At 40.4% G+C, this 13,944-nt stretch overlaps 1 protein-coding gene and 1 pseudogene across 1 annotated transcript; both read left to right on the top strand.

Annotated features, from left to right (window-relative positions):
- Positions 1 to 5,672: 5,672 nt before the first annotated feature.
- Positions 5,673 to 6,611, top strand: LOC139457207 (uncharacterized). Its single transcript, XM_071238624.1, has 2 exons — positions 5,673 to 6,197; positions 6,585 to 6,611. The coding sequence occupies exons 1-2, from the start codon at positions 5,673 to 5,675 to the stop codon at positions 6,609 to 6,611; spliced, it is 552 nt and encodes a 183-aa protein (XP_071094725.1).
- An 876-nt stretch (positions 6,612 to 7,487) lies between these two features.
- On the top strand, positions 7,488 to 8,188 carry LOC139457671 (uncharacterized; annotated as a pseudogene).
- Positions 8,189 to 13,944: the final 5,756 nt, after the last annotated feature.

The raw sequence follows: 13,944 nt of genomic DNA on the forward strand, positions 1-13,944 counted from the left end.
TAAGCTTGCCACTTGGGTTCTGTTAATGGGGTTCGCTTTCTGGCAAGCAGGGCAACACTTACAGAACTCACGGACGTCATTACTCATACTGCGCCACGAGCACCGAAGTGACAACCACCGACAATGCTGCTGTGGAGAGTCTCTATGATCTTCATCTTCTCATCTTCACCAACGACGACCTTCTGCCTCTTCCCCCCATTGCCTAGATGGTAGAGAACTTTGTCAGCAACTGTGAAAGAGATGGCATTCTCACGTAGATCTTTTGATCTTTGGTGAGGTCTTCTGGGTACTTAATAGAGGCGATGTAGTCTACAATGCGAGATACTTCGCTGGCATCCATCACGAGAAAATATGAAGATTCGGTAACACTGAAGAACTGTATGACAATGTGTTGACGAACGATACAAGCAAATGATAGCAATTGTTCTAAATCTTGAGGTATTTGTACACGTATTATGTGTGAGGGGCAGCAACTTGACATGCCCGTTGCCCACAACCACCCTCCCTACATGAAAACACCCCGGCGTGACACGCCAGTCCCATTTTCTCAGGGTGACACCAGCAGTGACACCCACATGAATTGACGGCTAGTCATCTACGGACACGTTGGAATAGTTTGTTTGAAAATGATTTTTTGGGTACTACATTCTATGAATTAATATTACGTTTATAAGCTTACTTTTCAATAATACAAGCAAACAATAGCTATATTAAATATCCTAAATTTCATATTTCAATTAAGAATATATCTTTCTGACGTGTTTCTTTTGAATGAAAAACACTTTCATTCAGCCACCCGGTTTGGCGCCCGTTTTGGGAGGTGGTTGAAATGTAATACAAAACTCTGTATACATTCAAACCGCTATGCATTGTTTTTTTTCAAAGGAAATTAGGCCTTATTCTGTAAAATTACCATTGGCTTGGGTAGAACCGCTGGGCTAACCACGAGGTTAAAGCTAATCGAGCACTTTTCGATTTTCTTTAGCCCAGCGGTCCTAAACGCGCCAATGGAAATACTACATCATAAATGAACTGTTTCGATTTGCGCGGTTTTACCAAACGCTTATCCTTAGCGGTTTGCAGTTTGTGAAACCGCGCCCAACCGCGCACTATGGAAACTAAGCCGCCCAACTTTATAGCATAGTTTTTGTATAGCATTTCAACCGCCTCCCTAAACGTGCCCCAAACCGCGTGGCAAACCGCGCACATGGAAACTCAGCCTAAAGGGCGGCGGCTTTTACACAAGCCAGTAAAGCTAGTTTGCTAGTCCCCATTCACATATTTATGTATACAAATCTGTTGAAATAAAATACATTGTAAAGCCTGGTTTGTTTGCATTAAAATCAAAACAAAGGAATCTGTAATCAAAATGTTTAAGGTGTGAAAAGCTTTTGCATTAAAGAGCAAAATACATGGAGCAGAGTAAATACATAATTTTATATAACTTTTCTTGAATGGAGCACATTTGAAAAAAAGAAAATCCAAGCATATTCGATGTTACCGTGTTTTAAGAATTTATATCAGTCATATATTTCTAACTTAGATCACCCGTATGTAACCCAGGTAAAGCATTCATATCGCATGACGCACGCGTGCATATGTTGACAGTTTTTACGTAGTTAATGTTAAAACCGAATGTTTGCGAGGATTAATGCCATCTCTGAATTCAGTTACAACAGTAACCGTACATGTTACATTAAGTCATTTCATTCAAATTTGTTTGGTATGATTATGACTTATAATTATTTTAGGATGGAAGGTACAGTTACCAAATAAAATATGCTGAAATATCAATTCATTATGACCATATTTCATAATCTATTTTTTAAAGTAACCCTCTTTACATTAAAGATAACTATTTAAAGAATATAGTTCTTAAAGACATTGCAACAAACCAAATAATCAGGGCGGGGATACCTTATACTGAGAGGGGACGCAAAATATATCCGCCCGGGGGAGAATCTGTAGCGGTATAAAATATCCGGGGGAGAATTTGTAGGGGGAGAGTTTATACCGGGACACCGGTAGTTACACATTCCATTTATCTCACGATCCCCAGTTTCACACACCCAGGAATGATACGTATATTGTCCTAACATTTTAATTGGAATGTATGTGTTTGATGTTTGACGCCACACAGCACTACTCCTGCCATACGATGGGGTTCTGAAAAGGCAGTCGAAAATACCGGTGCTAGTATCTCGTGCATCAGTGAGTTTCACTGGAAAAGGCTTGTCTGAAAGGAATAGGTCAGAGTTTTAGTTTAATCTGTCGTGTCCGTCACGCCCTGCCGAAGACTTGTAACACGTTAGGTGCCGTTGACCACGGTCGAACCCTTGAGCCACTTTCGGCTATTTGAAGTGGAAAGTCACATGGACTGGTATTCTACAGTTTTCTTACACATGTCACTTGCTATACACTTTAAACCGCCTCCGTGGTGTATTTGATAGAACATCTACCCAGACAGCGGATAGTCAGTAGTTCGATTCCCTGACTAAACAGACTCGCGTTGCCTCCTGACGTACAGTCACATTACATTTATCACACATTCCCCTGTTTAACACACTCTCTTAGGTGTTTCGATTGCACCTTTATTCCAAACTGTGTCAGTGTGTCACTTGACTCAGAGAAGTGACCCACTACTCCATCATTAGTTTTCAGGATGTGTGAAAGAATAAATATTGCTTTACGCCGCACCAGCAATATTACAATTAGTCGCGTCGAGAACCAGTATGTGAATATAAAGAACTGTTATATAAGGATGATGTTAAATAAGTCCGTGTGACAGTTTACTGATGCTGTCGCAATCTTCCGTTACGTGTGTTTTCTCCCAATGTGCAAGTACTCACGTGATGTCCATACTTTTGACATTGGAAGCACCTCAAAGGGTTAGGAATGAAGATGCAAACCTTGTGAATGCAATAGCCTGGTTTGACTGACTTGTGTGCAGTAGGAACAGAAAACGAAAAGATATATATGTTTGTTTTCGCATTGTGAATCGTTTGGCATATGTCACTCATTGATCTTTCATTTCAGAAACAATATCAATAATATCAGCAAACAATCGATCCCAGTCTCTTACAATACCTCTGCTGGTGTTCAGTGTTCTGTGAGGACACACCAGAAAAGGGACTGCACCAAATCTGTTGCCAATTCGCAACAGATTAGTTGCTTGTTGTTTTCTATTATATTCAAGTGATAGGGTCCTTGTGTGCAAGCGTTTAATGTTCTTAACTTCTCCTGGAGTGTCATGAAGACGAAGCCAATGACAACTTGATCTTGGACTTGCAGCACCAAGAATATCTGGATGACATTCACATTGAGAAAAGTCAAAAGATAACTTTTTAACCAGATCGGCCTATGCGCCACAGCCTTCTGGCACTGACATTTAGGTAATGTTTGTATTTAAGAAGTAGAGTTAAAATAAATGAACATAAATAATCAAACATTTCCATTTTACATATACACTTCCAAGTCAAATAGTGATAGAACAAGAAGAGAAAGGTGTCCATAGCATGACCATCCAATTGATAGGGCGGGGCCTATCCTGATAACCGTCCAGGCAACATAAGGGTCACGTACAGGGATGTATTGCGTAAAGGGACCAGTACCACAACTACCAGAATCCCATCCTCCACCGAGGACTTCGTGTGAAAAACTTAGCAATTTTTTTTATTTTTATTTTTTTTTTGGGGGGGGGGGGAATATAGAAACTTAGGTTAATCTTTCGTTGATTGGTAATACCCTACACTGGATGAGTTCACCAGTTAACGATCATAACGATCACATTGCCCTCGGTATCCAAAAGTATGATACTGGTCATATTGGCGCAGGTATTAAAATGGCTCTAGTATCCTTAAGTCTGATACTGGAGATATTTCCTCACGTATCCTAAAGTATCATAATTGTCCTATTACCTCAGATGTCTTAAGTCTGATACTGGTCAATGACCATATTGAGCAACGCATTGCTCTCCCTATTCGAACTTTGACCTGAGTAGCATGGGCACTAGTGGCGGAAAGCCCAATATCTCAGCTTTCTAAGGTGTCACAACTCTGATTTTCACCTTTTAACGCATAACGAAGAGCCATCAGAAAGATGATATTTCCGGCAGCTGTCTGTAAAGTAACCAGAAATAAATGTGGAAATCTGGGTCAAGAGCTGAATGTTCTTGAAGAAGCATACATGTTTTTCCCACAAAAGATGCACCATGGTCGCTTCCCTGAAACTAGCAATCGTGTCCTTGTCCAACTTCTTTCCATAAAGATTTGTAAAACTATATATTTTAAATATTACAAAATAGCAAAAGGCACCACTTCAGCATATGGCTGATACATCTTTCATGTTTCGATCAAATATACTGAATGGCTTACGAATTCAGCCCCGGAAGCGAACCCCATCACCAATGGAGTCTAAGTCCAACTTCTGTCCCTATATTTTATTTTATTTTAAAAATTCAAAAAATCCCATGATAGATTTTCCAAGTTTCTATCAGTTACACTTAATAGTTTTCGATTTCTGCCCCAGTAAAGGAAATGATTTCGGACAGACGGACAGACAGTCGGACGGACGAACAGACAGACTTGCCTCTTATAGAAACAGTTAGCATGTGTGAATGGTACTAATGAAAGTGTATTCTATCAGTTCCATAAAGTCACAACTTTTAACAATAGTCAGAAATAAACATCTGAAAGAAACACCAGAAATTGGATGAAACAATTGTTGGGATTGAATGGAAAATAAAGTAAGTCTTCTCATGGCTAAACTTCATAATGCATGATGAGTGACTTTAATTTCCTTGATTAGTAATGCTCTACACGATGGGAGACCATCAGGCCATGTCATTTTATAAGGTATCCCAAAGTCTATAGATCAAATTGCCTCATGTATCCCAAAATCTAATAAGGTCATATTTCCTCGCGTATCCAAAAGAGTAATAATTGTCATATTTCCTCAGATATTTTGAATTCAAACAATAATGGGTAAACTATCAAATAAAGTCACGTTAAGGGATCGACCTTATAATATATTCAATAATGTTGTGTTAAAATATATGAATATTTATTTTTTCACTGCTTCAAGGGGGACACAGGTGGCCAAGTCGTCTAAGGCGTCGCGATTAGCTGTGCAGAATTGCGACCCTTGGGTATGTCAGGAACCTATGATTGTTGGCTCGAAACCCGGTCCGCCCCGATCATGTTTTTAGATTTGTCAGCACCATACCCGTGCTCGTGGGTTTCACCGAAGTGGTAAACGTCTGAGACCTGCATCACTTTGGGCTTTCCTGCCACATTAAGCTGATACGCCATGATATAACTGGAATACTGTTAAAAGCGGCACTAAAACCAACTCACTGACTACTTCAAAATGCAAGGAACGAAATAGTTGAATATTTAAAAAAGGTGTTTAAACACGTTCTCTGATGAAGCGTGTGTCACTGGGTGGCAACGTGGAACAGATGTTCGCACATTTCTTGGCCAATGAGTGCAATGCAGTACAAGTCGATACAGATACATGGTAAGGGCTGAGAGTTTTCTGATACAGTTATGGAACATGTCTACTATTTCAATTTACACACATTACCTCTATAAAAGAAAGGTATACTGCGTTACCACATCATAGTGTAGTTGTAAACCACATCACTATTGAGTATCAAGAACATTGTATCAAACATGAGTCGCAGATTTACTCTCCACTCAGAGGTCAGCAGTATTTTAGAAGAGGAAGATAGCTTCAACCTTGCTGTTATTGGAGATAGCAGTGTAGGAAAGTCAACCTTAATCTGCAGACTCATCAAACACTGGACAGAACAGAGCAGCAAATCCCACAAGAAAAGTAAGAAACGTGGTAACGCTCGAGCTGATCTTGGAATCAAAGGGCGAAGTCTGACAGTCAATATTGTGGACACATCCACAACGAAGACCTGCACCTTCCCGCAGGGATTCCCCTCCTTTGATGTATACGTGTTGGTGTACTCGCTGGTGTGTGATGACTCCTTTGAGTCTGTGGTAGCAGCCAGGGACCAGATCCTCCAGCAAGAGGGACCTTCAGTCCCAATAGTTTTCGTGGCCAACAAGACAGACATCGCAGGCTCTGTAGATAAGACCGAGAGAATGTCCCGAGATCTGAACATTAACTGTGAATGGGAACATGGACACGTGGAGATCTCGGCTGAGAAGGACCTTAGTGTCTTACAGGTACTGGAACAGATTATGAAGCGACATCATAAACATGTTTCTGTGACTGATGAAAAAAAGACGCACTCACGTCTTTCTAAAAAGTTGCGATCAATCAAAAATTTCTTTTTAAGGAATAGACGACGTTAAAGTGGTATTTCTATTGAGGAACTTTCAGTGTCCAAAATAACACATTAACTGAATTGTATGCATAATATATGTTCATGTCTTTTAACAATATGTCATACTCATAGTCACATAATACCAATAAATCAGTGAATATTTAAATCTGAATTTGTTTTTTTTAAAAGGATGTTTGATTTGTTCAAGAAGGGTACCATGTACGATGACACGCTTTAAGTCAAATCACAGAATCTGACCAGTATTTTCAGTCTGTGTAATCCACAGAGGGACAGTCGTGTCATGAGTTCATGAGTATCGGTACAAATTGTATGGTCGATGTTGGCTAGTAGCACTTAGACACTTGATGTCAACAAGGCTAGATAACTGCTTGGAATGAAAAAGGGTCTTTCAGGAAATGATTGCAGTTTATAAATGAGTGATACTAGTTTAATCTCATGTTTCTCATTTGACAACATACCTACCTTTGAACCACTCATCATGAGAATAACGTCCAAAATGTTTCCTCAAAATGTATTTACCATGCCTAAAGGGTGTCTGTTCGTAGTACATTACATTGAAACCTATAAAGGGTGTATTTGTAAGTGGCCATGTCAATAGTTGAAATCAGTACCCAAAAAAATAAACACACGCGTCGTCTAGTAGTATCTTTCATATTTTTTAGGTATAGGATAAAGCACGAATCCGAGGTTATGCTTGGGGATGTAAAACCCGAGGCGACAGGGGAGAGAAAATGTAAGACCGAGGGCGAAGCCCCGAGGTCTTACATTTGGAATCCCCGATCACCGAGTGTTTTACATCCCGAGGCATAACCGAGGAGGAGTGTTGTATCTAGCTTAGAAACCGTGGGGAAACTGAAAATTTCGAGTGTATGAGAACTACGTTTTGATTCCCTGTACTGACGTAAGTTATAGAAAGTTGATCAGATCATGCATGTGCCGATTATCACGCACTGCACGTGCAGATTGCTGGTACTTGGGAGAGGTTTTACAATTGTCATGTCACGTGACTAGGACGTAACCAAACATATCCTAGCTGACCGGATTATCACGTACTGCACGTGCAGATTGCCGATACTTGTGAGAGGTTTTACAATTGTCATGTCACGTGACCAGCTTCTTTTAAACGTGCGCATTTCCACAGTAACCACACACTTTTACCGTGAACACGATGAGCGACGAGGACATCCTTCTAACCCATGCTCAGAAAATGGACACTTTCTACTACTCGCCATTAGCGAAACCCAAGGCAGACAGATGGTTCAGCAATTTCCCGATAGGACACAACACGCTTCAAGGCATAATCAAGTGACTGTGTCGGAATGCAGGAATCGAGGGAAAGCGAACAAATCACTCTCTCAGGGCAACTTCTGCCACCAGACTATAGAGAGCCAACGTTGATGGGCAACTTAATGGCGAGCAGACAGGTAAAGCAACATTTTACGGATTGAAGTTTTTAAAAAAATATTTTTACTTCCATATTGGTGGCAAAGATAACATACAAATTATTTGTGGGCAACTATTTTGGAGTAGTGTTATCATTTGAAAGGTACAATTGATAGCGTATATGTTTCAGGCCATCGAAGCGAAACTGTGCGCACTTATAATCGGACATTCGAAGATCAGAAACTGCTGGTGTCGTACATCATCTATGGTGGTGGAAAGCAGAAAAAGTCTGTTACTGCCACTGCCACGAGACCACCTCCAGATGATGCTACTGCGCCGCCGTCAGTTGCTACTGCTACTGCTATTCCGTCATCTGCAGCACCGCCACCAGCCGTTTCCAGCGAAATTGTCTCTGATCACGACTTGCGAGAGAAAACCAAAAAAGACGCTTCGCGGAACATTTGTGTCACATTCAACTGCAGCTGAACTGTAAATGGCATGGTTTATGGCATCTCAGAATAAACATTCTTGAAATTGAAACATGTGTGTGTTGATTTATTTTAAAGAACTAATCCGCTACCCCACGCCTGGTTTGCGCCATGGGTCAGGTTAATAAATCTGTTGGTAAAACCTCAAGTGAGGAGCAGGTCAAAAAACAACCTGAACAACTCTACCAGAAAGGGACAAGTTAATAAATCTTCAGTATGGACCTCCCTCTGATCAGCAAGTATACTTGTTGGATAATCAGTAGTGAGCGGTTCATGCAGACTGGCGGTCATTCCACGATAGCAATGCACCCACGAAACAATAGACATAATTTACCCTAGGTTTCTAATGTTCCATCAGGGTTGAATAGCAACCTGCTATCTGAGAGTATACTGACCTAACATTTTAATTGGAATGTATGTGTTTGATGTTTGACGCCACACAGCACTACTCCTGCCATACGATGGGGTTCTGAAAAGGCAGTCGAAAATACCGGTGTTAGTATCTGGTGCATCTGTGAGTCTCACTGGAAAAGGCTTGTCTGAAATGAATAGGACAGAGTTTTAGTCTAATCTTTCGTGTCCGTCACGCCCTGCCGGAGACTTGTAAAACGTTAGCTGCCGTTTACCGCGGTCGAACCCTTGAGACACCTTCGGCTATTTGAAGTTGGAAATCACATGGACTGGTATTCTACAGTTTCTTACACATGTCATTGTTATACACCTTAAACTGCCTCCGTGGTGTATTTGATAGAACATCTACCCAGACAGCGGATAGTCAGTAGTTCAATTCCCTGACCGCTGTATACCAAAATATATGTAAATATGTTATAATTACTGGTTACCCTTCCGGGTTTAGGGGGATTAGTCAAGAACTTGTCGGCCTGGAGTATGACGTACCCGGGTGGGATATCAATGTTAATCGGACGCACGCAAGCGCGAACGCAGGCACGCACGCAATAGCATTTAGGTGACGTCATAGGGGGATAGGTGACGTCACGTTCAATAGTGACGTCATCTGGTTTGTTCTCTGACGTTTCCATATTTGTAAAAGTGGGTCAGTGACATTTGTGTTGATTGCAGTAAATGTTTTTATTTGATAACAAATTCCATTTTTCAGGGCATTATCATTTGCAGAAGAAGCCAGTCTTCGTCGGGCAGTTAATGGAAGACCTCGGGCTTCTGTAAATGATGATACCCTGAAAAATAGCGATACCCTTATAATACTAATTGGGGCGGTCGGGTAGCCTAGTGGTTAAAGCATTCGCTCGTCACCCGAAGACCCGGGTTCGATTCCCGACATGGGTACAATGTGTGAAGCCCATTTTTGGTGTCCCCCGCTGTGAAATTGCTGGGATATTGCTTAAAGCGGCGTACAACCATACTCAATCACTCACTCACTATAATATTAATCAACTAAACAGAATCGCGTTGCCTCCTGACGTACAGACATTAGCCGGTAGTTACACATTACATTTATCACACATTCCCCTGTTTAACACACCCAGTGCTTCACACTCTCTTAAGTGTTTCGATAGCAGCTTTATCCAAACTGTGTCAGTGTGTCACTTGACTCAGAGAAGTGACCCACTACTCCATCATTAGTTTTCAGGATGTGTGAAAGAATAAATATTGCTTTAAGCCGCACCAGCAATATTACAGTTAGTCGCGTCGAGAACCAGTATGTGTATATAAAAAATTGTTATATAAGGTCCGTGTGACAGTTTACTGATGCTATGGCAACTGGCAAATTTGTAATTTTAGTGGTTGTTTCAGAAGGGGTTCTGGTGATTGAAGCATAGGTTTCTTTAGGTTCTGAGGTTGGCATCGACAAAACTAAGTTTGTGAATTGTATTTTGTTTATTTCCATTTGCTGTTTCTAGATTGGACAGTTTTTAGAGAAAGGTGGGTGATAACCTCAGCAGTTCATGCCTTTTTTATAAATGCTGTCGCAATCTTCTGTTACGTGTGTTTTCTCCCAATGTGCAAGTACTCACGTGATGTCCACACTTTTGACATTTGAAGCACCTCAAAGGGTTAGGAGTGAAGATGCAAACCTTGTGAATGCAATAGCCTGGTTTGACTGACTTGTGTGCAGTAGGAACAGAAAGCGAAAAGATATATATGTTTGTTTCAACAGTCTCGTTGTCTTTTCGCATTGTGAATTGTTTGGCATATGCCACTCATAGATCTTTCATTTCAGAAACAATATCAATAATATCAGCAAACAATCGATCCCAGTCTCGTACAATACCTCTGCTGGTGTTCAGTGTTCTGTGAGGACACACCAGAAAAGGGACTGCAACAAATCTGTTGCCAATTCGCAACAGATTAGTTGCTTGTTGTTTTCTATTATATTCAAGTGATAGGGACCTTGTGTGCAAGTGTTTAATGTTCTTAACTTCTCCTGGAGTGTCATGAAGACGAAGCCAATGACAACTTGATCTTGGACTTGCAGCACAAAGAATATCCGGATGATCATGACATTCACATGTCAAAGTCAAAAGATAACTTTTTCATCAGATCGGCCTCTGCGCCACAGCCTTCTGGCACGGACATCTAGGTAATTTTTGGATTTAAGAAGTAGAGTTAAAAAAGAAATGAACATAAATAATCATTTCCATTTTACATATACACTTCCAAGTCAAATAGTGATAGAACAAGAAGGGTGAGGTGTCCATAGCATGACCAGCCAATTAATAGAGCGGGGCCTATCCGTCCAGGCAACAACCGTCCAGGCAACATAAGGGTCACAGTGATGTATTGCGTAAAGAGACCAGTACCTCAACTACCAGAATCCCATCCAAACTATAGAAACTTAGGTTAATCTTTCGTTGAATGGTAGTACTCTACACTGGATGAGTTCACCAGTTAACGATCATAACGTCATCAAGTATCATTAAGTATCCTTAAGTCTGATACTGGAGATATTTCCTCACGTATCCTAAAGTATCATAATTGTCCTATTACCTCAGATGTCTTGAAGTCTGATACTGGTCAATGACCAAATTGAGCAACGCGTTGCTCTCCCTATTCGAACTTGACCTGAGTAGCGTGGGCACTAGTGGCGGAAAGCCCAATATCTCAGCTTTTTAAGGTGTCACAACTCTGATTCACACCTTTCAACGCGTAACGAAGAGTCATCAGAAAGATGATATTTCCGGCAGCTTTCGGTAAAGTAACCCGAATTTAATGTGCAAATCTGGGTCAAGAGTTGAATGTTCTTGAAAAAGCATACATGTTTTTCCCACAAAAGATGCACCATGGTTGCTTCCCTGAAACTAGCAATCGTGTCCTTGTCCAACTTCTTTCCATAAAGATTTGTAAAAATCTATATTTTATATATTTCAAAAGAGCAAAAGGCACCACTTCAGCATATGACTGATACATCTTTCAAGTTTTCGAGCAAATATACTGAATGACTTACGAATTCTGCCCCGGAAACGAACTCCATTCCCAATGGAGTATATGTCCAACTTGACTAGAGTTAAAAAAGAAATGAACATAAATAATCAAACATTTCCATTTTACATATACACTTTCAAGTCAAATAGTGATAGAACAAGAAGGGTGAGGTGTCCATAGCATGACCAGCCAATTAATAGAGCGGGGCCTATCCGTCCAGGCAACAACCGTCCAGGCAACATAAGGGTCACAGGGGATGTATTGCGTAAAGAGACCAGTACCTCAACTACCAGAATCCCATCCAAACTATAGAAACTTAGGTTAATCTTTCGTTGAATGGTAATACTCTACACTGGATGAGTTCACCAGTTAACGATCATAACGTCATCAAGTATCATTAAGTATCCTTAAGTCTGATACTGGAGATATTTCCTCACGTATCCTAAAGTATCATAATTGTCCTATTACCTCAGATGTCTTGAAGTCTGATACTGGTCAATGACCAAATTGAGCAACGCGTTGCTCTCCCTATTCGAACTTGACCTGAGTAGCGTGGGCACTAGTGGCGGAAAGCCCAATATCTCAGCTTTTTAAGGTGTCACAACTCTGATTCACACCTTTCAACGCGTAACGAAGAGTCATCAGAAAGATGATATTTCCGGCAGCTTTCGGTAAAGTAACCCGAATTTAATGTGCAAATCTGGGTCAAGAGTTGAATGTTCTTGAAAAAGCATACATGTTTTTCCCACAAAAGATGCACCATGGTCGCTTCCCTGAAACTAGCAATCGTGTCCTTGTCCAACTTCTTTCCATAAAGATTTGTAAAAATCTATATTTTATATATTTCAAAAGAGCAAAAGGCACCACTTCAGCATATGACTGATACATCTTTCAAGTTTTCGAGCAAATATACTGAATGACTTACGAATTCTGCCCCGGAAACGAACTCCATTCCCAATGGAGTATATGTCCAACTTGACTAGAGTTAAAAAAGAAATGAACATAAATAATCAAACATTTCCATTTTACATATACACTTTCAAGTCAAATAGTGATAGAACAAGAAGGGTGAGGTGTCCATAGCATGACCAGCCAATTAATAGAGCGGGGCCTATCCGTCCAGGCAACAACCGTCCAGGCAACATAAGGGTCACAGGGGATGTATTGCGTAAAGAGACCAGTACCTCAACTACCAGAATCCCATCCAAACTATAGAAACTTAGGTTAATCTTTCGTTGAATGGTAATACTCTACACTGGATGAGTTCACCAGTTAACGATCATAACGTCATCAAGTATCATTAAGTATCCTTAAGTCTGATACTGGAGATATTTCCTCACGTATCCTAAAGTATCATAATTGTCCTATTACCTCAGATGTCTTGAAGTCTGATACTGGTCAATGACCAAATTGAGCAACGCGTTGCTCTCCCTATTCGAACTTGACCTGAGTAGCGTGGGCACTAGTGGCGGAAAGCCCAATATCTCAGCTTTTTAAGGTGTCACAACTCTGATTCACACCTTTTAACGCGTAACGAAGAGTCATCAGAAAGATGATATTTCCGGCAGCTTTCGGTAAAGTAACCCGAATTTAATGTGCAAATCTGGGTCAAGAGTTGAATGTTCTTGAAAAAGCATACATGTTTTTCCCACAAAAGATGCACCATGGTCGCTTCCCTGAAACTAGCAATCGTGTCCTTGTCCAACTTCTTTCCATAAAGATTTGTAAAAATCTATATTTTATATATTTCAAAAGAGCAAAAGGCACCACTTCAGCATATGACTGATACATCTTTCAAGTTTTCGAGCAAATATACTGAATGACTTACGAATTCTGCCCCGGAAACGAACTCCATTCCCAATGGAGTCTAAGTCCAATATCTGTCCCTAAAACTGTTTAAAAAAATAACATTCGAAAAATCCCATGATAGATTTTCCAAGTTTCTATCAAATACACTGAAAAGTTTTCGATTTCTGCCCCAGTAAAGGAAATGATTATGGACAGACAGACGGACAGACGGACGGACGAACAGACAGACTGGCGTCTTATAGAAACAGTTAGCATGTGTGAATGGTACTAATGAAAGTGTATTCTATCAGTTCTATAAAGTCACAACTTTTAACAATAGTGAGAAATAAACATCTGAAAGAAACACCAGAAATTGGATGGAACAATTGTTGGGATTGAATGGAAAATAAAGTAAGTCTTCTCATGGCTAAACTTCATAATGCATGATGAGTGACTTTAATTTCCTTGATTAGTAATGCTCTACACGAGAGGAGATCATCAGGCCATGTCATTTTATAAGGTATCCCAAAGTCTTAATATATAGATCAAATTCCTCAGGTATCC

Source organism: Haliotis cracherodii, unplaced genomic scaffold, assembly GCF_022045235.1.
Source record: "Haliotis cracherodii isolate W230 unplaced genomic scaffold, xgHalCrac1.p SCAF_12, whole genome shotgun sequence".
Taxonomy (NCBI): Eukaryota; Metazoa; Mollusca; class Gastropoda; order Lepetellida; family Haliotidae; genus Haliotis; species Haliotis cracherodii.